Source organism: Cyprinus carpio, chromosome A23, assembly GCF_018340385.1.
Source record: "Cyprinus carpio isolate SPL01 chromosome A23, ASM1834038v1, whole genome shotgun sequence".
Classification (NCBI taxonomy): domain Eukaryota; kingdom Metazoa; phylum Chordata; class Actinopteri; order Cypriniformes; family Cyprinidae; genus Cyprinus; species Cyprinus carpio.
In genome coordinates this window covers 18,278,325-18,303,339 of record NC_056594.1, presented here as the reverse complement: position 1 = coordinate 18,303,339, position 25,015 = coordinate 18,278,325, and the positions used below count along the sequence as shown (strand labels likewise).

Below are 25,015 nucleotides of genomic sequence, written 5' to 3'. Positions count from 1 at the left end.
ACACTCACACACAATGGCCAAATTTTCTCGGATCATGCCACAGCATCTAGGGATGTTTCTCAGTTAACTTGAGCATGTGCTGTCACCAAAAAGACTTTCGCTAATTATAGCTACTGTTTAAAAAAATATAAAAATTACATTTTAAAAAATAATCTATCACATTTAAACTTCAGTAACGGGTCAAATTGACTAAAATACGGATTATAATTATGCTACAATATGCAGTGCTATTTATTATGCTTTTTATTACAGCAAGTTACTTAACATGCAGGCAAATAATTAATTTAGTATTAATATATTTTCACTTATCTCTATCTATGCCAGTGCAAAGCACATTTCCTGGATAATTGGCACATAGCCTTATATGTCGTTATTCCTATTATTTATATAGTCTACAGTTAATATTAGAACCAAGTAGCCTAACACTATACGTTAGAAATTCTGTTACGGTTTATATATGATTCGACGACTTCAGGCAAAATGTGGAGGTTGAGAGAAAATTTGGTGTTTAATTAAGCTACGAAGGCTTTAAATCAGCCATTTACAGCGACGGAATACATCATATTTCCGCTTTTACGTCTTGTACAAGTTTGGCTAAAAATGTTTATGTCTTCATGTAGTACTTCTGTTCATTCAAACTCCTCTACTTATGATAGTAAGCACACAAGGCTTTCATGCAAAGTCACGTGCCTCTGATCGAGACGAATACAAACCCAACTTGGCTTTCGTGGATTTTACGTCGCCCATGTATTCCTGTAGAGACGTATTTGCGATTTTCATGTTCTGGACACAAATTCGGTTCTACAGGGTACATATAGACGACTACTGAGAGGCCTTTCTTCGACTGAAAGTTTTGAAAAAGAACTCAACGTACAAAACAAGCCAGATTAGACTATGAACCTTTTCACCATCTTGAATAGGGTTTAAGCATTTTCTGGGGAGAGGTTTCTGTTTGGCACCTACAATATTAGGTCAGAATTAATCTATCTAGGGTCAAAAGTGGTAGGCCTACAGTAGTTTTTTTTTTAATTATTATATGTCATTACTTAAAAAAATAAACGTAAAAATAACTAGGCTATTTTAATTGCATTTCCTTTAATTATTTATTTTTCAATAGCTTGAAAAAGAATAGCTATGGCAATAAGACTCAACAATTAGGAGTGAGACCAACAACTACTTTTTTTACAGACCGATTTGGAAATGCTTTTATTTATTTAGAATTATATTTTTTTATTGTTTGTTTGTTTGTTTAGACAATTTATTAGCATTTTCACTTGAATCCCATATACTCATACACAACAAACACAATGTTCGGTTTAAAAAAATGTGCACGTTATAAAATAATTAATTTCGTCACAAAACTATTTATTCGTTGAGTTTAAATGTGTTTCTGCTTTTTTTCATAATTTACATATCACATTTCAACACTCCAAAAGGTTGAGTAAGTGAAATTGAGAACATAAAAGAAACAGTGACTGTGTGTGAGAGGGAAAAACGATAAATAATTTTACTATCAAATTCTACTAAATCTCGAAAACATAGGAGCACCCACTTGAATATTTCATCTCAGACATGTTGTGCACAAAGCGGACACGTGACAGCACTGATGAAAAATAAGTTTCTTTTGTTCCTTGGGGTTTATTGTGCACGCTATTACCATATGACCGCCCGGTAACCTGCAAAACCATGCCCTGCATTTTTCTCTCCAGTTTAGCTTTCTAAACAGAAACAGATACGAAGAGCCAGATAAGGAAATAAAGCAAGCAAAGAAAAGTAGAAAAATAGTAAAGAAATGAAACTTTTTAGAAACAATGTAGGCTATATATAAGCAACAGAGCCCACATTTTCAAATCCAGTTTTCAACCCACCAGAGAAAATTTTACCTAAATAAATCGAAACCAAACAAACAGACAGGACATAACTCTTTAACAAATGAAATGCTTGGAAACAGCCATTTTGCCTTATCTCAAGTCTTTTATTTTACTTCGAGACCCTACAGATGTGATAGGGATTTTTTTTGTCCACCCCCACAGGCTTGAAAACGCCCCCATCCACCCACTCGGCACTGCTCTAGTGTTGCGGACGCATTTTAATATTAGTTAGACAGCCTGACCCTCATTTCACCCCTCGCGTTCGACTCGTTCCAATAGTTCACTGCCAAGGAGTTATTGATGAGCGAAAACGGATGAATTCCCTCTGCACATAAATGGCCTCAGATCCTGCACCAGCTCAATAACTAGTTATAATGTAGAGACTTCCAAAAAGCTATAACCGCCGGCGAATTTGCCTGATGATTCATTTGTATATAGGTGATTCCCACAAGACATAGATAGACAGATAGACAGACAGACAGACAGACAGATAGATAAACAGAGACAGATAGATAAAATAGGATTCAGCAGAAAATTCTATATGTAAAGAAGGTGGGATTTTAGATGGAAGATTTTAGTGTGTACTCTTGAACGAATGACATTTTAGGCCTTTATGATATTTTATGTATGCCCTTTGCAATAATTTTGAATAATTTCATTTTTGGTCGCATATTTCTTGGCTTAAATATCGAGTGAATTTTAGTTCAAGTGACCTAAGCTATTCTGCAATATAAAAAGGACAAGGCCTTCCTCCCTATACCTACTTATTTATTTCCTGTTGCGCTCTTAAGCATTTTAAGTCAGATTTAAGTTTGTTTTATATAATTATATGCGTACTTTTGATTATGCAATTTTTCTTTGTTCCGAAATCACGAATATGATTTTACAGCATTGATTAATTATTTGAGGTGGGATCAATTTATGAGTTTGTTGTTCGTCTGTTCACTGTGAACAAAATGCGTCTTTTGTTAGTTTTTTAACATTATTTTTATATGACTTATAATTCATTTATATTTTTATAAAAAATATTTTTTGTTTATGACTATTTTAAAGCTTAACATGCTTAAAATAGAGAGGTGAGTCGGGTTACACGTAAAATATTGTATTTATATTTTAATGTATGTAATTGTTAATTTAGTTTTATTGTAATTTATGTTAAAATATGGCGTTAGATTACACATATTTAACACCTATATATGTAAATAAATAGACAGTGTGTACTTGTAGAAAACTGTCAAATGCGTATATAGACTATATTTACTTTTTTTGTATAGTCTACATTTAAAATATATATATAAAGAGAGCTTATTGGCTTATTACCACGACAAACAGCTTAAACTACAGCTTCGTTCCACTAAGACATGGGCATATGTGCTGTAGCTGTTCGCTGCTATTGTCAGGGAACACTGCCCTCTGTGTTTATACATAGCGAAACAAGATGGGACAGGAATATTGTACTAGAACAAGAAAATAACGGAAAGACTTACCAGTGCAACGTTGAGGTCCTCCTTGCCCTCACGTTCACAATTTCCTTATGCGCTAAAAAGAAAATTTAAAGAATAAAAATAAATAACTTAAATAAACTTGTCTTCTCAGGAATGTAAGGATATCCTTTTTAACAATATAAAACGTTTAACAGATTTAAATGATGGAAATCTTTCAATATCCTGGTAAGTATTTAAAAATATCTGAATGAAATAAATAAAATATCATGCATGAATATGTCAGTATCAAAATTGCAACTTAGCATGTTGCATATATTAATCTAACAGCTGCATTTGAATTGTTTACTAAAAAATTATGTTTTAATGTTTTTAGTACAACTTCTCTTTGTCTCTCATTGAGGGTGAACTGTCCAAAGGCATGATCTTTTAAAGTAGGACAAGTCTATGCATTTAGCACAGGTTATTTTCAGAACTATTTCCTTGATGGATGTCTTTATTTTTGCAACAATGTAGGACCTAAAATGAATTCCTACCTGGTCAGGTTAACATGGCAATTCAGAATTGTTTTTAAAAAAGAATGTGGCATGCTTTCTTCTTTCTGGTTTACAGCTTCATAGAGTTTCATTTTTTTGAAAAAAAAAAGTATGTAAATATGGGCATACTGTGAATTCCAGCCAGCCTGTGAATTCACATACAGTGTTGGGCTACTGTTAGTCATTGGGACCAATGACAAAGAATATTTAACCTGAATGTTAACCATAATACTAAAGCAAAGAAAAGAATATAAGAGTAATGTAATTAAATAAAGTATGGTGATATTATATACATATAGAGGGAAACATAACTGTTTTATGTATATACTCAATACTACAATTAACCAAGCTCAACACTGGAAAAAAAAGGTACACAAAAAGGTACTTTTAAACACTATGGTATAATTTCAGCCAGGTCAATGTATTTGCTATTACATACCAATGTTTCAATGTAGCAAATGCAGCTCATGTTGTCATGACCAAAAGCTTCCTTGATAAATCATGATCTTGACATTTAGTTTAAGAAAATCCAAATACCAACTGCAATTTTTTTTCTTTCATTCACCTCATCCATCACTGAATGAAGAACAGTTTATCCACAAAGAGAACAAAGGTACTGTTTTCTATATTTTTAAAATGCTTTCTAAATAGGAACTGTCTACAAACAAATTGTGAATTGTTCCAAAATTGAAAGCATTGACTTGTTTAGTTACTCTGCATGCAATGGCATGATTTTCAACTCTTGTCATTTACACAGTTATGAAGTGAATGAAACTGCTGCCATTTTCATTGAATGGCTAGTTAGATAGTAATCTTGTAGATGACAAACTAATATGTTGAACCCAGAGTAACCTGCACTGAGAGACGAAAACAGAGGAATATAAAACTATTGCCCCCTGTTGGCAGTTAATGTTTTTGGCACAGTATTCAAAGACTTAATGATAAAATAAAAAGATGCACATAAGGGCTTATTAAAAATAGTGAAGTTAAATATATTCTTTTATAAATGCAACCAACAAATTCATTTTAATTTATTAAGTATTTCATCACTCATGTACAACAATTGTTATAAAATGAAGTGTTTATTCTTTTCATAACAGTGGACATTTACTGAATGTGTTTCAATAGCAAACGTGATGGTTGGTTGTATCATTGTACTCACCACATGACCCACTTATTCTCTAAATGGCTAGCCATTTTCCAAACCCTCACAAAATATGTAAAATGCTATATAGTTAACATCATATTAATATTGCTGTCAGTGTATAATAGGGAATATTATTCACCTTAATCAACCTTTGAGTGAGTAAAACCTGCACCTACTCTGAGCCAAAAATGGAACCAATGGATATTAGCTACACATTGATGTGATAAAAACAGTGGAGTACATTCATATGATGTCGTTGTCAGCGTTGTTGTTCTTACAATAACTGAATAAACACATAAATAACACAACATAATCTGAGAAAAGCATATATGTAAAATAAATAAATATAAATTAAAGCAATACATTTAAAAAAAAAAAAAAAACTTTTTCTGTTTCTAGATTTCTAGATTATTGAATTACTGGGATGGAATTTCTGATTTCTGGGATAAAGTATGGACATTAAAAATGAAACACTATTAAATTAATGCTATTAAATCGTTTACATTTTTTTGAAGTGTTGTGTAACATTCTTGCATATATTATAAGCAGTCATACATGTGTATAATTCACAAAAAATAATGATTGATTACCGGAAATGGATGGGTAAATATTGATAATCTATGTTTTTGAAGGAATATCAAATAAAATAAAATAGACTTAAACTTACACTTAGGCTAAGTTATTCCTGTATAAGCAAGTGACTTTATCAACGTTAACTTAATACCAACTTTAACTTAATACTAACTGAAGTTCTATCAAATTCAATATTTTACAAATGACATTTGATATCAGCTAAAATCCCTCCTGCTGTTTTAAATAAAATGGGAAAACACACACACACACACACACACACACACACACACACACACACACACACACACACACACACACACACACACACACACACACACACACACACACACACAACAAAAAGGCATTTCTTTGAGCCTGGAGGAAACTTTGGCAAGCCATGGAATTTACAACCAGATGCAGCCTTACAAGACAGAACTACTGAGTGAAACAGGTCTTTACACTATTGTTTTCTATGTTTGGACACCACAAAATGCAATCAGTGATTGATAAGGAAACTGTGCAAATAATTTTGTGAAATATTTGCAGTTCTGACACTTGTCATATTCACATTTCAGAGTAACTTTTTTTTGTTGTTGTTGTTGTCTCTCTTTACAGGTACCCTAAGTAAAAATATTTGTTGTTTAACAAAACAGAGTAAACTGAACTGAAATGGTAGATGACATAAAATGAGTAATCATTAATTGCAATCCACAGTTTTCTTTATTAAAACTCTCAGATTATGTGAATAAAGCTGCCTTAAAACTGGAAACAAAAGTTGTTATTGTTGTTGTTTTTCTCAGCTGCATTGCAAAAAAATGCAAAATTTCAGACCCACATAAAACAGTGTTATATCTGTATTTTCAACTCCAATGTCCTTTCCTTAAACCATAATCATAATTGTCCCTTCATTATTATTGTTTGTACATGTATAACCTTTGCGAAGCAAAATGGCCTGAAATAGTTAATGAAGCCAAAACTAAGGCATTGGTTCTTTTTATTTAAAAAAATTCTCAAAATATATCACAGGCCTCCACAGAATAGAAACACGGCAGTATGAAGATGGCAGTGGAGTTTCCTCTCAGCAAAGATCACAGTGCACAGATTAAAGAGAACATTGTGGATGAATAGAGCAGTCTGACTTCTTCTTTTTCCAAGCACAACATCATAAAGTAAGATATGGCTTAAACTTTTCATACCATGATTATAATGGTCAAGTGGAGCCTCATCTGTCAAATAAAGACCACTGAATATCCGGGTGTTGAAAACCGACAAATAACAGTGGTAAAAAATGTCATATGCTTTGTATAAAAAAAATACTTTCTAATGTGCCTTTGAACCATTTGGAGTCATTTCAGTGATGTTTTTTTGTTTGGTTAATGATGTGACTCTACTTCACCATCCTCACTGCCCTGTACATGACCCCACCACACAACACCACATCTTCTCTGCCCTGCACATGACCCCACATTATGTCCGATCTAAAGATCTATGTTCTGCGCTCTCATCTGCAAACCAATACAAGATCACTTTGCTTCTCACAGTCCTTCACCTTCACTTTTAACACTACATACGGAACCTAGGCACAAACTAAACAGTTTTTAGCATCCAAAAGTGGGGTATTTTTATATAGCCTACACACATTCTGTGATACCAGATTACAAATACTCAGGTGTATATAAATTACAATCCAAGGCAAAGCTTTTTACACATGTACAATACTTTTGAGATGCATACAAAATGTTTTTGACTACATAAGAGTCAAGAGTCATCAAATTAGATTTGAAGCTACTGCCAGAACAATAATTCTATATCATTGCCAAATTAACAGTAATATACAAATGCACAAACATACACTCTAGACCTCTGAAACTGATCAAAACCGAACGATGAGGACACATTTGCGCATCACTTGACACAATTTCTCCATGAACTATTGAATTACATCCTTGATTAATTCCCGAGGGTGTTGCGGAGGAAAGTACATATTTAATTAAAAAGAGGAAAACAAGATTATTAACTTACTGCAACCGCCTGGGATCCATTTGGGAGAGTCGAACTTCTACAGCCCCTGACGCGAGTAACCCACACTAACAGGCTCTAAGCCTTTCTCTCGGAGATAAGACTAGCCAACAGCTGCGATTACGGACAGTTAACATTATATATGATGTAAATATATTGAGGGTTTGTCAGGTCTTGCAGGCCATAAAACCCACTTTAATGACCCCACGTGCTCTTCCTGAACCACTCACTGGTCCTGCTTTGGGCAATTGGCATAAATAACCCTCAAAACTTCAAAATACGTGGCAAGAGAGCTAAAAAAAGAAGGGTTTGTGTAAAAAGCAACATAGTAACCACAGTAACTCGCAATGTGGCCCTTTCGGTCAAGGTAGCAAGTGTAAAAATTGAAAGAAGCGTGGAAATTGACATTGAATCTTCAATATAGGTGAGTGAGATGATTCTAAAATGAAAGCGCTTTTGAAACAGTAGTACAAATTGACTAGTGCCTGTTTTTATTTTCAGATTAGTGTGTAGCCTATGTAATGGTAACATTCATAAACTTTAGAAATATGGAGATGAAATGTTCGATAGCATTTCAAATGGCTACACTGAGAGCGTTGCGAAGGAATTAATTAAAAACTAAATTAAAAATAGGCTTTGTAAATCTTAAAGTATGTAGGAATTGAGGTTGGGTGGGGAAACCAGTCGAAACAGCATTTTATACACGCAGGCATCGCTCTTGTGTCCTTTGTTTGACACGGGCCTGGATTATGTGATTTCGGCACACAGGGTGACTAACATCATATGTCTCATTATCTAAATGTCAAATTTCATCAATAACGTAGCATGAGCAATTCACTCTTAACGTATTTAATTATGTGCTTTACACGAGGTACGATTAATAACGCAGTTGTATCATAGCCTACTGCAAATGCATTCTCTAAAAGCAATTCATATCTCCAAAATTTAGTTGGACAGTATTTGATTAAGTGTGAAAACTATCTTATTGTTTTTGAGGGTTCTGTTTACCAAAACGTCACTTTGAAATGTTTGTGTAAACTTCCGCCGATTTGTTAAAAAAGGAAACAGTTGTCAGTGTCTGATGGGTGAGAGGAAGTGCTGTAAAAGTTTATTGGGGTCATAAAGTTTTATGTGCCTCCGTTTAAGGGCTACTGTAAATAAGTGACCAGAGCGTTAAAGTTCAATCATGTCGCATCAGTGCAAGTAAACAAATTCAGACTTGGTCCTCGATGGATGCACGAATATTTATCAAAATCATATTAAGATTCGCGCAGAACGATTTCTTCTTCCTGCACGAGTTATCAAACAGGCCTTCAGAGCAAAAATGCATTGTGTAAAGAAAGATTCATCGTTTTCTTCCTGTTGCTTTAGCAAACAAAAAACGAAATAATAATAATAATAATACAAATAATAATAATAATGTTAACAACTGGATATTCTTTACGTTTCAACAAGTTTATTTACAATGATACCACATTGGACGTTTTATTGGACACAGATGGCTTTTAACCCAGAACTAACGAAACGTTCTGATATATTGCCACTATTGACAATTAAATCTTGTTATTTTAATAATACATTACTGACTGGAAAATTATCGATGTGGCTTAGCAGTGAAACTTTGGAAACAAACGGTTGTAATAACAGAAATAATGGATCATATGCGGTTCACTCAAAAGTAGGTCGTGTAGCTTGTTTGGTATGAGAGGTATCAATAAACCACTCCTTACAAGCCATGCCCTATAGGCTACTCAAGAGTAGAGTGTATAGAAACAAAAGTCAAGGTACCTATCTGAAGAAATAGCCCCAAAAACATTCAATAAACGAGCAAAATGTTCTGATTGCACAGTATTTTAAAAGACTTAATCCTCAAGAGAAAATTACCATTTGGCTGCTGGCTGACAGACAACATGATAAACATCGTTTAATATGACACTACAGTTGTTGCATTATCATCATGGCGTGCGGTTTACCACCTTTGTGTGAATATTTTAGTTGTATTTAAGACAGAAAGTACAATGAATAAAAAGACAAGTCCCATCAAAATGCAATGGGCAGGTTGATTATGTTTAAGCAAAGCACCACATTATTTGCAACTACATTTAAGTCAACATAACTGGATGCAGGCCTTGGTATATTGTAAGTTACTGATACAAGTGAGTGTAGTAAAAGTATATTCAAATAAAAGTTTAAGCTCATACATTATTCAAATAAGCACCTCCAGCACTCTGGAAAAGGAGCCCGAATAATTAATATTGAAAATATGGACATATTCACATAACAACATGATATTGTAGACAAATGAAAGACATCAACTGTTGTCAACAAGAAAAACTATTTTAAATAGTTTGTTATTTCAGTACAAGTTAACACTTCCTTTATTTTCAAGCTGAAGCTGTGCACCACGTTATTATAGTCCTCCTTTGACTTTCAACTTTGAGTCCTTCTTCCACTTCATGCGACGGTTCTGGAACCAAATTTTAATTTGGCGCTCGTTCAAGCAGAGGTTATTGGCAATCTCGATACGTCTGCGACGTGTGAGGTATCGGTTGAAATGGAACTCTTTCTCCAACTCCAGAGTCTGGTACCGGGTGTAACTGGTTCGTGACCTTTTACCATCAGATTCTGAGGTGGCATCAGAAAGATATTGGGTTACCTATTTGTAAAACTTTATCGACTGTCGTCCTCATGCATATTACTATGAAATTAATTTTCATAATCTCTGATGAAGTTGCCACCAAACACACTCCAAAGAATGTAAAATGAAAACATCAAGCATTATGCAATCCAAAATAAAAACAGTGGACAGGTGGTATGACGCTAATATGTATTTATTCTGAAATAAGAAGTCATGCACAGAAATAACACAAACGTAATGAAACATAATATTCATAACTGTGAGAAGGCCACGAGCTTTCTAACACGTCCTGACACAAAATATTGTAAGAGCTGAGCAGAAAAAGAAAAAAAGAGAGACACAGCGATTGCAATGCCTCACTATTTAGAGGATGCAAACTGACATTATAGTTATGCTGCACTTTGCCTTTCTACTCCAGCGGTGAAGAGTGCAACTAACCGGAAACAAAAGTACTGCCAGAACATGTAAATGTATGCAAAGATTCGTTTGAAATCCCACTTCACTTAACATGTAAACGCCCTTTCATTCTTAAAACAAAATATAATACGTAAATTTTAATGTTATCATTTTTTTTTGCTTTTCTTAACCAATTATTTCTCCATAAATTTGACCGGAGATCACATCTTCACAGTAACAGGACAGGTTTACGAGCAATAGATGCCTTTGTCATAAAATTTACGGCCGCTAGTTTTATTATTTCCTGCGTTTGGCCTATAAAACTCAAGAGGAAAAATATGGAGCGACAAAACATAGATGCAATGACGAGGATGAGATGCGTGCAGTTTTCCTCTCTTCTAAAACAAACTTTAAACGTACCTTTACCGTGGCTCATGTGTAGCTTTGTCATCCACGGATATATCTGCGCCTGCGACTGGTTCTGACGCTGAGTCAAGTTGGTTTGTTGCTTTATCGCTGAATTAGTCTCCATTTTGATATCGTCTGTGCGGCTCTTGCCGCTGGGCTTCTCCATAACTTCCATATTCCCCTCGGCTTTTTGGCTCAACAGTCCGTGACTGAGGGGGTTGTACCCGTGAGTGCCTACAAAGCTACGCGAGCCGAGAGAACAGGACTGTGTTCGCTGAACTGCTGCACTGTTCCTTGCACGGTCGGTTGTGTTTATCGCCTCCCGTTTCAAAGAGTTGGAGGGTATCTGAGAACTGAACGATCCGCCGAGATCAAGTCCTTCGTACGCGTAATTGGACTCGTGGAACTCAGAGTGAGCTCCATAGTTGCCAAAAGTGTGCATTCTACAAGAGGAGGCGTCTTGCGTTTGCTTAGAAAAAGACTTTCCAACGTATGAACTCATTCTTTTCCCAAAACAATATAACTTTGGAGAGACTCACAAAAAGCACTCGGTCACGGCAGAGACGGAATCAGCTAATAAAGTGTACATAAGTTGTTTAGAAGTTTTATTTGTTTATTGGGCTTTATTTGTATTTCTAGAGGACGTTCGGCTTGCCCTAAAAAAAGAGCACGATTTATAGGTGGAGGAAATCATTTCCTTTTTTTTCTTGATACGACGCGTAATGCCCAAATATGGGGTGTTTAAATAGAATCACGTGCAGCTCCTGGCCAGTCATAAATTGGCTTGATCCCCAGGAGGTTATTGATAGATAGGGAAACGTGTCCGATAACTTCTCGGTATGGAAATCATGTAAGGGTCTGGGCTAAAAAGGGCGAGACCGTTAGACAAGAGCGTCATCTGGCGTCTAATACTGGACAGAGCGGCCTTTCTCTCTCTCACACTCACACACACACAGACACACACACACACACACACACATACACACACACACACACACACACACACACACATACACACACACACACACACACACACAGACAGACTTGTTCAAACAGGATGATGGACAAGATACCATGCTGTACGATGTTATGACACATTAAATGACAAGGCAATATGAAAAATATGGAGTAGGCCAATACGATTATTACATTAGTTACATAGGCTATATGTCTTTCTCCTTTTCACAGTAATGTCTTGGGCTTTTGATTGTTTTGTGTGTGTGTGCTACTTTTTTATTCAGAATTTGAGAAGTTATGTCTATTGTGATCATGAGAAGACTATACACTGCGTCAGTGTATGTGCATTTGTTGCAGCGGCATCCCAAAACCACATGTGATTATTTATTGCAGAAAAACCGATTCAGCGTTATGCCTCTATGCAGAGTGGTTAGAAGGGTTTTTGTCGCTGTGTCATGAAATAAGCAATGCAATTCATTTACTGAATGAAACCTGTGAGGTCGTCACATACATTAATCATTTAGTATATTAACAATAATTAGGTGCATTATTCCATTCAAATAATTGGAGTTTGGGCAAATTCAATTCTAGTTAAATGAGTACAATTAAAGAATAAACCAACTCCGATGTAACCATGTATTTAATATGTTATTTGGATTTGAATTACTCAAAAACTCACAAAAATATGTAGGCCTCAATAAAAGTTCGTAAAAGCTTCTTCAAAACGAACAAGTGTGTAAAGCCTTGTATTTTTTACTCAATTCTGAAACCCTTGATGATGCGTGAAGAGCGCAAAGCTGGAGTCAAAATTTAGACAATAGAGGGTTTTTTTTTTTTCAAAAATTTTATTAAATAATACACAGTTTACACAAACAATATAACTGCGTAACAAGGTATATGTTTGTTTTCATATGGGTGTGATTCTCACTTTAAGACAAGTTTATATGCATACAACTACAAGTATGATGAAATGTATTTTTGAATGCATTTTGAAGTTCTCTCAAATAGTTAATGTGCCAGTACAGCGGCATTTTGAACAACAAAACACTGACGAGGCAAAGGCAATATTAAGAAACCAGAAGAAAAAAAAATAAAAATTGCATGAAGAATTTAGGTAGTATAGTTCATCCCGTCAGTGCTTGTTTCATTGTACAAATATGCATCTACAAAAAACTGAATGTGCATATAAGAAGTTTCCTTCACTTCTGGAATGCTTAGGGTTCTGTTCAGAGGCTTAATAGTTGGGGAGACGTAGCTAACGTATCAAATTCGAGTACATTTTCAACGAATGTAATTTCTACGAGGCTATAGCAACATGATAATACTAGACACACACAAATAATTCATCTGTGGCATTGTCACCACGCAGCCAGTAGGAGCTATTTTCAGTACAAAGAGAAGTGAATTACATTATGGTGGATAACGTGTGTCTTTCTCTCTCTTAATCTCTCCATTTGTTTCTACGTGTGTACATGTTAGTGGCGTGGTGTTGTAGTAGAGCTTGTGTATGGTATTCAGATCGTTGGAGGAGGGGGCAGTCAAAGGAATAGCAGAATATACAGTCCATGCATTAATATTTGCAAATTCTCAGAGTTTAGGTAGTTACGTTGCAGTTAACAGGCGTTCGAGAACGAGAAATGGATTTCCTAATCTTTCTTTTTAGCTTCCTCGGTTTCCTCCTCGGTCTCCTTCTCGGTCTCTTGAGGAGTACCCGTTGATTCGCTCCCCGGTACAGTAGATGTTAGATTGGTCTCTTTCTTCCATTTCATGCGCCGATTCTGGAACCAGATTTTGATTTGACGCTCGGTTAGGCACAGAGCGTTGGCGATCTCGATGCGTCTGCGTCTGGTTAGATACCGATTGAAGTGAAATTCTTTTTCCAGTTCTAAGGTTTGGTATCTGGAGTAAATCTGGCGACCTCTTCTTCTGTCTGATCCGTACCCAACTCCTGTTGTGGGGAAAAGTGCAAATAAATTAAAGAATCCACACACAGAGATATGTATATTTTTTTAAATTTAATTTACAACGTAAATAATATAAATTATTTACGCAGCATTTACCCCTATTACAGTCACAAAGCATCGCGAAGCGTAACATTTCGATTTTCAGTGTTTCTAAACATTTCTTTCAACTAACTTTGCTATCGTGTTTTTTCAAACAGTACACTAGAAGAGTTGTTACATTTTAACGTAGTAATGCATGCTCATGTAAAATGTAGATTTTGTTGTATATTTTTCTAACGCACTGACACTTAATGCACAAGTTTTTGAAATAATTCTGGCACTTGAGTATTAAAATGAGGTAGCCAAATGGGATTTCCCTCTCTGAAAAAGTCTGATGATTTAGTAGTGGTTTATGAGGCCATAAAATGTAGCTACTCTATTGATAGGACGTATCGTAAAACAGACCAGTTCCACCAGGGTATGTCCCAAGTCACAGTAAAAACTCACCGCTGTGCGAGTTCATGCGCTGCATCCACGGATAGATCTGAATGTTGTTCCCTTTCTGGTCTTGTGTTCCTGCACGAGCTTGTTCCAGGTTGTACTCCTGGGCAACGTGGCTCTGCGCATTGAGTCCCATACTAGTTTGCCTGCAACTGGGAAGCACATCCTTATCTTGAAGAAAAACGTTAGATCCATACTCGTACGGTCCTCGACTTGATCCAAACACAACGTTATCGAGGTGAATAGAAAGGGGACGCATAAATCCGGTTTTGGGTAACTGTGGTGCCATAAGACGAAAAATGTCTGACTGAATCATATGTGGTCGTGTTCAGTGGCATGTTGGGCAAAACCTCTTGCCCACCAGATAAATGGCACGAGAGCGACGGGTTCGCGAAATACGAATTCATACCTTTCCTATCGCCCTCTCATCAACTCACCCTCCTATCTTATTTCCCCTCTCTTAACCTCACACTTTCTTTCTTTGTGCTTTGGGGTCTGCTTCCTTCTGTCACATACACACGTCTCCCGCCTGCTGTCCTAACTCTCTTTCAAATGAACTTCAGAAGGATTTCAATAATATTAATTTCCAGTCTCCGGTTAAGACGCGCAAAGCAAGTGTTATAGCCAAGGCTTGGCTCATGGAAGGACAATATGACAGCGTCACCTGACCACTTTCAGCCAATTGAATGCGCTGTGTACGGAGGAATATCGAGCTTGTAGCTTCTTATCCTTTTGGCTTCAGTTGATAATGTTTAAGTAAACAGACACAAAAACACAGAACAGGCATTCACACGAACAATAAGATATGACTTTTTGTGCATTAATCACAGAGTTGATCTTTTCTATGTGCCGGTACAAAGCTTCTCGACATGTATTGTAAAGGTAAATCTATTATAATCACGCGTTTTACAATGAGCTAATTTTCATCTCAATTAATTACCTGTAAGATCGCTTTTACGGTTGATTATTGTCGCTAGAGCAAACTAAATATATTTATACTTTAAAATCTGACAATACTAATCATAACTATATGTATTTCTTCTCGACGCAACAACTTTATTTCTTCATTACAACTACTGGGTAGATGATATAACTCAATTTGAACCACTTAATATAACCCTTTGTTTTAAAAAAAGAAAACGACCAAGGGCTAATTGCTACACGCCTGTTTACGCGTTATCTACGCATATATTGTTAACCCTCCAAGTTAAGATGCTTTTCGCAATTTCATTCAAGAAATTGTGAATAACTCTGCTGATGCGCATTTCACATCATATTATTAGACATATTCAGGACTTGTTGTGAGTCACCAAGGGACCACACTATTCTTTTTGTTATTCAGTACATCTCCCTATAACGTTTGTGTCTCTCTTTAATTTCCTCGGGCTTTCATTGCGCTGAAGGGGAAACGTCTGTTCTTTTCCTTTCCCCATTTGTAAAGTATTGATAATTTCAATGGTAAAAAGAACCTGAGTAAGGAGGGGGGAAGGGGCATCTTACTAAAGAATGCGTCAAACGTGCCTTGGTGCCATAAAAGTCACAAAACCAACTGAGGACTTCCAGCACTGAGGCAATTATCCCTTTGAATGTATGGGGGCTGTGCAGCGAGTCTCTTATCTTGTGGACTGAAAGCTGCTATTTTTTTTTTTTTTTTTTTTTTTTTTGCATTTAAATTTCTAGGGTATGCAGAATGATTATGAATAAAAATAATACTATGAGACTTCTTTACATAATTGATGTACTCTTGACTGTATTCATTTTATTTATAAGTATTATTTTTACAAGATTTCGTGCAGTGATCATATGCCAACAATCTGTTGAACAATACAAATATAACTGTTCTGCTTTATTAAATGTTTGCAACTATATTAACGGAGTTATCAATTTATAAATTATTGTGTTCAAAGAATCAGTGGTGGGAAAAGAACTCGTTTTAACCGAATGGTTACGGTATGCTCCATGACCTTAATGCAGGCCACATGACGGAACGTGTGAGGCCAAAAACAGTGGTTTAGAAAGAGGTGCGCAAAACACGAGATTGACAGAACAGTAAAATTTACTTCCAGCCCGACAGTGAGAAAAGGCATTTAGCAGCTATAAAACAGGCTAATCTGCTTAACAACTGATTAAATGCATACAATATTTCTTTATATCCCAAATAGCCTACCTAAAACCGGGATCAATCAATATCATGGATTGACGTTTTTAAAGGGTTGTCATATTTTGGACAAAATTTGAGATCGACAAAACGTAACTCTTCTAGTCAAATCTCTACTGAGTGTATATCTTAACATCAATTTGGTAAGTGCTATTTCGTCAGTTTACGACTTCTGCATATGAATATGATTAATTATCTTCCGAAGTTAATTCATTGATGTTTATACTAAAAGTAGTAGTTGTAGTTGTATTATTATTAATAATAACAATAATGCAACTTATTATTATAATTATTAAGATTAATAATAATAATAATAATTCATTAAATAATAATGCAATAAAGTAATAAAGAAACAAATTACGGGCCGCAAAAGTAATACAGTAAATATATAGTAGACAGTACGACGGTGTGGACCTTAACGTATTACTATGATTTCATTTATACAATATTACACCATGTATACTGTGGAATACTAATAAAAGTAATATATAACCGTAATAAAAAATATTTCTTGCGTGAAAAGCGCGTGCTCAAGTTTGACCATATTTCATAGCCTTTTTAAGACTGTGGAAATTGAACAGTTGCCAATTCAAATATTTGAAATGTAATTAACATTTTTTTTCAATAAATATTTAATTGAAATTAAAAAAAAAAACGTTTTCATTAAGCTAGTACGATATGCCAGTGGATACGCAAAAATATTTAGAAACAGGAAAGTACAATGCTAAAAAGCAAACTAAATAAGGATGATCAATTATTTAATCATTTAATAGACACTTCGACGTGTTTGGCAGAACAGAGATCAGATACTAATTGTTGGTTGTATCTATATATCAGACTCTTTGATGTTCAATATTGCTCCAACGATTTTGAACTGAAAGCCCTTAATGGGGAGATTTTTAATAATGTGATCTATTTTACAGCATCAGTCTTGTGAATGAAGTAGCGAGTAAAACACACCACACTCAGTCTGCAGTTGGTATGTTGATGTGACTGCAGAGAAAGAGCTTTAAGTGTTTTATTGCAGCCCTTAAGACAAATCGCACGGTTGTGTTTTAGCGTTTGAAGAGGCAATAAATAGACATCCCGTTTGGCCTGTATTCTGTTTACACTCGACGAAACTACGCACTAATGTGCGCCAAAATCGTACTTACTTCCAATGCTTAATTTACGTGATATGATTAGGCCATCTAACGCTGGAAAAAAGCAAGCAATGCGCATCCTAACTGTGCTCGGTAATGGCCTAGTCTGCACATTCTCCAGAGTTGAATGAATGTTATCATTGGCCTATTTATTTGTAACGGATGTTCACAATTGCAAATTCCAACGATGAGTCTTCTAGCTTTCTTATCCAAGCCCAACTTTCCTACCTTGTCATCTATGTCGATGTATCTATGCAAAAACAAAATCCATAATAGTAAGGTGACAGCTGAAACAGAGCTTCATATGCAGCTAAGCACTTATAACAACACACGACCCGAAGGGACATTTTGGTTTTTAACTAGCACAAGATAATTCTGTGAAATTATGTGGCCGCGTAATGACCTCCATGAATAAGATGTTTTGAAGTAGAGCGAACTCACATTGCCCTGCGGTTCTTGTAAGGAAATGTTTGGAATTGAAAGTTCGCCTGGAATTTGTTTTCATTTTCATGGCAATTCTGAATTATGCCTTCTATGATTCAAATTCAATAGCGGTGGCAGACACGAGACTGGCTCAGAGTTTACACAAATGATAGTCAGATGGTAATAAATGTGTCAATTTCATAAACCTGTTTAGAACTTTGCTATCAACGTTAAGAATAACTGTAATACACAAATGAATAAATCTTATGCACCTTATATACGTACAGACGTAAAGATTAGTTAAATAGACTCAATTTTTAATGGCAAACAAAAGACAGTCATTATCCCGAGGCAAAGAGGAAACTCACAGTAGAACAACCCCGCCCTCCACTCGCTTTCTGTCCCTCTCTTACACAAAAATACGCATATGCACATCGACGAACCATATGCGAGCCCACACAGAAGCATTCAGCCTTAATAAATTACAACTCAAGCTTTAAAAAAAAGAGAAAGAAAGAAAATGAGTTCACACAAATTCAGCTCTAAATGAGACCATCTTTCTTTATAAAAAAAGTCGCCTTTTTTAAAATAAAAAAGTTATTAAAAAAATTCCATTACAAAAAAATGCTTGTCTTTACCACATAATAACTGGTTTTATTAATGACAGTCTTTTTTTTTTTTGTTTGTTTTGTTTCCCCCATTCCAGCCTCGTATCTGGATTTCAAGAGGCCCGTGACGGAAGATCGCAGCCCCCTTTTTTTTTTATTTCTTTTGATTCAGCGGAGTACCAATGGACTTTATTAACATGCTATCTCATGCTATTAACCTGCATAACTCACTGTCTATTAAATCTAAAGCTTCATGTTTGTCAGTACTGTTTTATTACCATGAGATATGATGACAATAAAGCAAATTAAAAAAAAAAAGAGTAGACTGACTGTGTTTCTGTAATTGTCTTTTGAAATTTGTATTATTGGTAACAATTAATTGATCATTAATATTAATACACACATAAAATTAAATACTCTGAATATTTTTTTTTTCAAATAAGTATATTAATCTATATGATAAGAACGCTATACTTCTGACATAAATATATACATTCACATTTTCCATTTAGTCATTTTGCAGACGCTTTTATCCAAAGCGACTTACAACAGCCTATATGATGTTATCTCTATTAAAGAAACTTTTTACATAGCTACACCAGCAAATGCCAGACACATTCCCACATGAAAATTAAAATCAGAATTTTATGTGGACAGTTGCTGTTCCTGACTTTAGGCTTTGTATAATGCTTTGCATATGGAGCAGGCACAAGGTGGCAGTGTTGTTTGATTTAGTCCTCACGGAATGACAGCACTGGATGATTGAACACGCGTGCGTGAGAGAGAGAGAGAGAGCGAGAGAGAGAGAGAGAGAAAGGGCGAGAGAGAGAGGGAGAGAGAAATTCTGTAAAAATTAAGATATGATTAAAGCGTTTAATGAGTTGTGTGCTATGTAACAAATAAAAAAAGCCTAGTGGGTGATCAAGTGTAAATGATTGTGTGAACATATGAAACTCTTTTGTCATTATAAGGTGGTCACAACCAGAATACATCAGTTCGGATACAAGTTAACGAGAGTAGTTACATTTTGTTCTGTCTTTCAAAATATAACTCACTCATTAATATCTAACTAGTAAATGATTAACATTTTCCAATCACTTATAGCCAGGAATTATACTAAAATGTTATCTAGAATAAACAATAGAATACCCATTGCCCGATGAGCTCAAGCCATAGTCACATTACATGAGCTGAACATAGTTATTTTTTATTTTTTTTGTAAAAGGCCCGACATGCATCAGTGTTTTCAATGTATCTCATTTGCACATTTTTATAAAGTTGTACTATTAAGTCATGTATAGTAGCCTAAACAAATGCAAATCATACAGCAAGCTCCAGTATCCAGAATACCCGTATCAAATAACCACAATTAAACACACAACCTGACCAAGCATATATTTAACTATTTGAAAACAACCTCATGACCACACTCGTTTGGACAACTTAACTTAAAAAATATTCTATTCATTGTCGCCGCGACAAATAAAAGTCAACAATAGGATCAGAAAGCAACAACACACAAGTCACTTGTCAGCAAGGCTATGCGTTCACAACCAATACGTGTTAAGGGAAACGCCACAATACAAGTATTGCATGCCACTCTTGCGCATCCATTTTTGACTCGAATATAGTACTGTCAAATGTTCGTTTTGTGTAGCTGCATGTCTGTAAGAAGCCAATAAGGATCGTAGAATCATTTACTTACCAGCGTTCGCTGTTGTCTGTGTGACGCACGATCGGTGGTGTATAGCAGCAGATCATACTAGGGAACGGCACCAGGATCCCTTTCTCCTGTGTTCAGGAAAAAAAATAATCTTTCGAGGAGAAATGATCATATTTACGCACTCTAATCCTTCATGCTCCAGCTATCAGGGCTCTTTCCCCTCTAGGAAATGAGACTGGCGAGGCGGCGACGTCTGAGGACAGTCAGTCATTGCTTGCGATGAAGCAGACGAGACAAGATGGTGTTATAGAGCATTTTAAAAATGCGCCAGAGCTAGTGAGTAAACAGAAAACGGGAAAAATATCTGGTGCTAAGATTTCAACACCACCACGAGCTCGCAAGTCGATAGATGGGGAGATCCAGGGGAAGACAACAGCACAAAGTTCATGTTCATAGAGTGAGTACCACGTGGTCTGACGCAACCAATGACCGCGTGTATTCAGTCGTAAACTTTTATTACTTAGCTGTAAATTCCCCCTCTAAACAACTAGGAATGTGTTACGTTTCACCCTTTCTCAAAGATCGCATTTCCCATTTTCTTTTTCCTTTTATTGTCTGCTAAGTTGATGGCACTGATAACACAGTATTAGGCTATATTCGTCATATATTGTGAAAAACCTATTTATTAGTCTAATACTATTAAAATCTTAATGATAGCATCAACGTTTTGCGATAGTGGGTATTATGAAATCTGTAAAACAGTGCAAGTATAATGGAGGGGGAAAAAGTGTATTAGGTGTGTGTTCATAACTTGTACAAGCTCATTGCTCATGAATGTGTGAATATGAAAAGTAAACACCCATTGCTTTGTATAGTCTACCCACAACTCAATTTTGCTAAAAACAAACAAATAAATAAATAGTATAAATATTCGTTATTAAATGAATCTAATACAAAAATCTAACAGGCCTACAGAAAATATATAGATTTTATAAACCATAGGGCTGTTTCCTTATTTACCTCATTCGACCCTTTAGAAATTTTGTTTTGGGCTCATTGTTCCCAGAAGCTTGTAGAGTTTATGTCTGTAGCAGTTCGGAGAACATTCAAGCATGACTCAGAATCACTAGAGATAGTTTTCATAATATACACTTGTTTTATATAAAGTTGAAATAATCACATCAACATTTCAAAAGTATTTGTAAGAACAAAACAATTAGCTATAAAGATCAGAGTGAGACCGAACTAATGCGTTTACTTTGTGAAAACCTTATTTCACAAAATTACCAAAAAGTTACAAATGGATATTCATTGTGTATGAGGCACTTGTAAAAGAGAACAAAATATAGTTAAAATAGTTGCACATCACTGGAAGTTTTTTTTTTTTTTTACTTTATGTATTTTCAAAAATACTTTTGCCATGTTTAGGAACCGCAAAAGTTTGAACTGTTTTTGTGCTGTCAAATATCTGCACTGAACAAATAATACTATTAAAGCTAAATAAAGACGCCTTTCTGTCAGACAGCATTGCTCTATTAAGCCATTGTTAAAAAACAAATATATGATTGTTGGTTCAATTATGTTATTAAAAGCTCATAATTTTGACATGTTCAAGAGTATAACAGTTCTGGAATTGACACCTCTGGCAATTTTAAAATTCAGAAATGTACACTTCAATGTTGAATTATGGTGCAGGTGAGTAAAAGACACTGATTTGCTGCTTTACCTAATTCTTCAGTGGCTAACGCCATTTGTCAACGTAGTCGCTGGTCATTTGTTTTCTATAAACGAAATTCGTTTAATGATCTTGATTGGTTTATTAAATGGTATTAGAATCATTCATTGCAAGTTGACAACATTAAAATATGTCTTTAAACATTATTTAAGTAATTGTAACATGTAGGCTAATGCATGCAAACAGTTGTGATTAAGCCAAAACAAATGCAAAACAAAACGCCAAGTCTATTTTGCGACTTTAATAGACATTAACTTAACGATTTCATATCTAAACCAATCGACAGAATTTAACAAAATCCATGTGAGCCATATAAGTTTCGCCTTTAATTTCTTTTTACTTCTTCATTCAAATATATCTTTTTAGTTTCATACCACAAACCTAAACAGAAGGCAAACTGATATACGAATATCGAAACAACATGCACAATATCTAACTGAAGAGCCAAGAGCCGGGTAAGTTTTTCACTTTAATTAATCCCATTTTACTAGCATTTTACAAATTTGATAGCACAACCATAAACAGAGTAAATATATGTACATATATGACAACTTCCACTATTATAAAAGTTTTTTTTAAAAACTCACACAAACATATACATGCACCCATGCATACATACACTTAAAGCAGTCCCACGTCCACGTTGCTTTCTTTGTGTCTTGTTCTAGCTTGTCTGCACTACACAGAAATCAAAAGGCAAAAACGTCTGCCCGGATGCGACACTGTCGGGTTTACACCACCAATAAAGTTTACTGCAGGTATAGTAAAGGCCTCAGTTGGAATGTAACAGCAGTGCAATACAAAGGCAAGGCGGATGGACAATGACCACTACAATTGTCACTACCACAGGAACTTCCTGAAAAGTTCTATGCCTTTAGAAGATAAATAAAAATATGTCCTTTTTTAACAACAGGGGAACATCCAACACCATAACAACAAAAGTAGAGTGAAATTAACAAATACACTCAAAATGGTAACCTAAAAATGGTAACATCTATGTTAAGTGGTTTTATTTGGTCCGAAATATTATTTGGTATCACTGAATCAACCTAAATACGTTAATTTATACAAATAAAACTAATTTTATGGGTTAAATGAGGTTGAAATAGCTAACAACTGCAGGTTACCACTTTTTACAGCGTACGATAATCATAATTATTAATATTGGGATATTGTGCACTTGCAAATGCAAGAAAATGTGCAAGAATCTTATCTTATGGGGTTTTGCATTTTGTAAAAATAAATAAATAAATAAAAGTAGAATTGTTTCTGTATACCCAGATCTCGCCTGTCTCGAGATCTTAAGCGCCTACCTGTAGCTACACTTCAGATTCGTATCGATTTATGTTTTGAGGTAATCATTTTAATATTCATTCGTAAAAATAACACATCTGAGTACCTTACTTGCCTATGGTTTGAAACGATGCAATGTATTTGCCTATAATGTCCAGTAAATATTTGGTATTAAAAATAAATTCTGATATTCTATTATTATATCCATATTCTGTTTATATTAGCCTAGTATTTGTGATATCATCGACTCGCCTAATTGCGGCTGTTTTATTGGCCACTAGACTGTTATGGCCTGCCATTAAAAGTTGTAAAAGAGACAACACGTTTCATCACTTGCGCATAAGGTAGGCCCGACCAGGATTTGCATGATCATACTAATATTTTAAAATGAAAAATGCAGTGCAAATGTAAATATTGCTTATGGGTCCTCTCTTCTTTGAATATGACAGTTATTGACATTAACAATATTCTAGTTCATCTGTCCTCCACCCGCCTTCAGTAAACATCCAATGTTGCACTAAACAAGTAAAAAATTCAGTTCTGCATTTTTGTATATAAATAGTGTGTAAAGAAAGTATTCCACGGCCATGGAACTGAAAGTCTTCGTTTTGTTGGACAACAGTTTGGTCTGTTTGCTGGACAAGAGAAGTCTGAAAATCGTAAAAATGTAATAAATAAATTAATAAAAATAACAACCTGTATTTGTGAGAATATTTACAGGATTTTAGTAACATTCCTCAGTGATCCCATATAGAAGATCAGCACAGGTGTGGAACAAGGATATTTCTTCAGTGTCTCCAAGGCCGAGACCTGCGACCTGTCCGTTTATATGTTTCCCACTGCCGTTAGTAAAGCCTCTTAACAACAGAAACCAAAGTGTGCTTATTAAAAAATACGTTTAAAAAAAAATATTATTTTACATTTACTTACTTTTTATTATTATTTTAGAATGTGCCATCAATTTGATTTTTTTTAAATTATTTCATTTGGCTATACGTTGTCACGTGACAGTGATTGTAACGTGAGGTGGAATTGTATAAAATAACTGAAATTCGAATAAATTAGAGAAAATTATTTTTTCTGTGTTCAAGATCACGTTGATTCTTTTTATACTAAGTACCTGACAATAAAACACAAATTGGTTGATAAAAGCATATTTTGCACAATTTAAATTTTTATCTGCTTTAAATGATTTCGTCCTACTGTATTGATCACGCAATTTTGCTTGAACTGAAAATATTTTTCATTGAGTCAACCCTTGAAACCCTTAATGACAGCAGCTGACTATTTATAGTTGTTTTTTGTGATGTGGAGACAATCTTTCAAAGCTTGAAATGGTGTATGAACATACGTTGGTAGAAATAATAATGCCCAGCTTCGATTATAAACACATCATAATGTGTGATTATTGTTGGTTGCATTTGCCATTTCAGACATGGAATATAGATACTATAAAAAGATTGTGAGTCTATTGCATTTGTAGTATTTAACATGAATTTAAACAACAACAACAAAAAAGATGCAGGTTTTTTTTTTTTTTTTTTTTTTTTTTACTTTAGTAT

General features: G+C 35.0%; 3 protein-coding genes and 1 pseudogene across 4 annotated transcripts in view; all 4 read right to left on the bottom strand.

Annotated features, from left to right (window-relative positions):
• hoxc4a (homeobox C4a) overlaps positions 1-1,085 on the bottom strand; it is a 9,589-nt gene extending 8,504 nt beyond the window's left edge. The window contains exon 1 of the mRNA XM_019126130.2: positions 1-1,085. This exon is cut by the window's left edge and continues 733 nt beyond it. The gene's annotated coding sequence lies outside the window, so the exon portion shown is untranslated.
• LOC122135113 (homeobox protein Hox-C10a-like) overlaps positions 1-25,015 on the bottom strand; it is a 47,244-nt gene that overhangs the window by 1,412 nt on the left and 20,817 nt on the right. Inside the window, exon 3 of the mRNA XM_042713564.1 lies at positions 3,359-3,410. The gene's annotated coding sequence lies outside the window, so the exon portion shown is untranslated. The remainder of the gene's footprint in view (positions 1-3,358; positions 3,411-25,015) is intronic.
• Positions 8,258-11,990, bottom strand: LOC109113345 (homeobox protein Hox-C5a-like). 2 transcript variants are annotated; one of them, XM_019126138.2, is made up of 2 exons: positions 11,049-11,990; positions 8,258-10,213 (listed from the first exon to the last, which is right to left on the bottom strand). In XM_019126138.2, the coding sequence occupies exons 1-2, from the start codon at positions 11,530-11,532 to the stop codon at positions 9,999-10,001; spliced, it is 699 nt and encodes a 232-aa protein (XP_018981683.1). In that variant the 5' UTR covers positions 11,533-11,990; the 3' UTR covers positions 8,258-9,998. The 2 variants fall into 2 exon arrangements, with proteins under 2 accessions (XP_018981683.1, XP_018981682.1); XM_019126137.2 differs by having other exon boundaries at positions 11,043-11,980.
• On the bottom strand, positions 12,875-16,924 carry LOC109113344 (annotated as a pseudogene).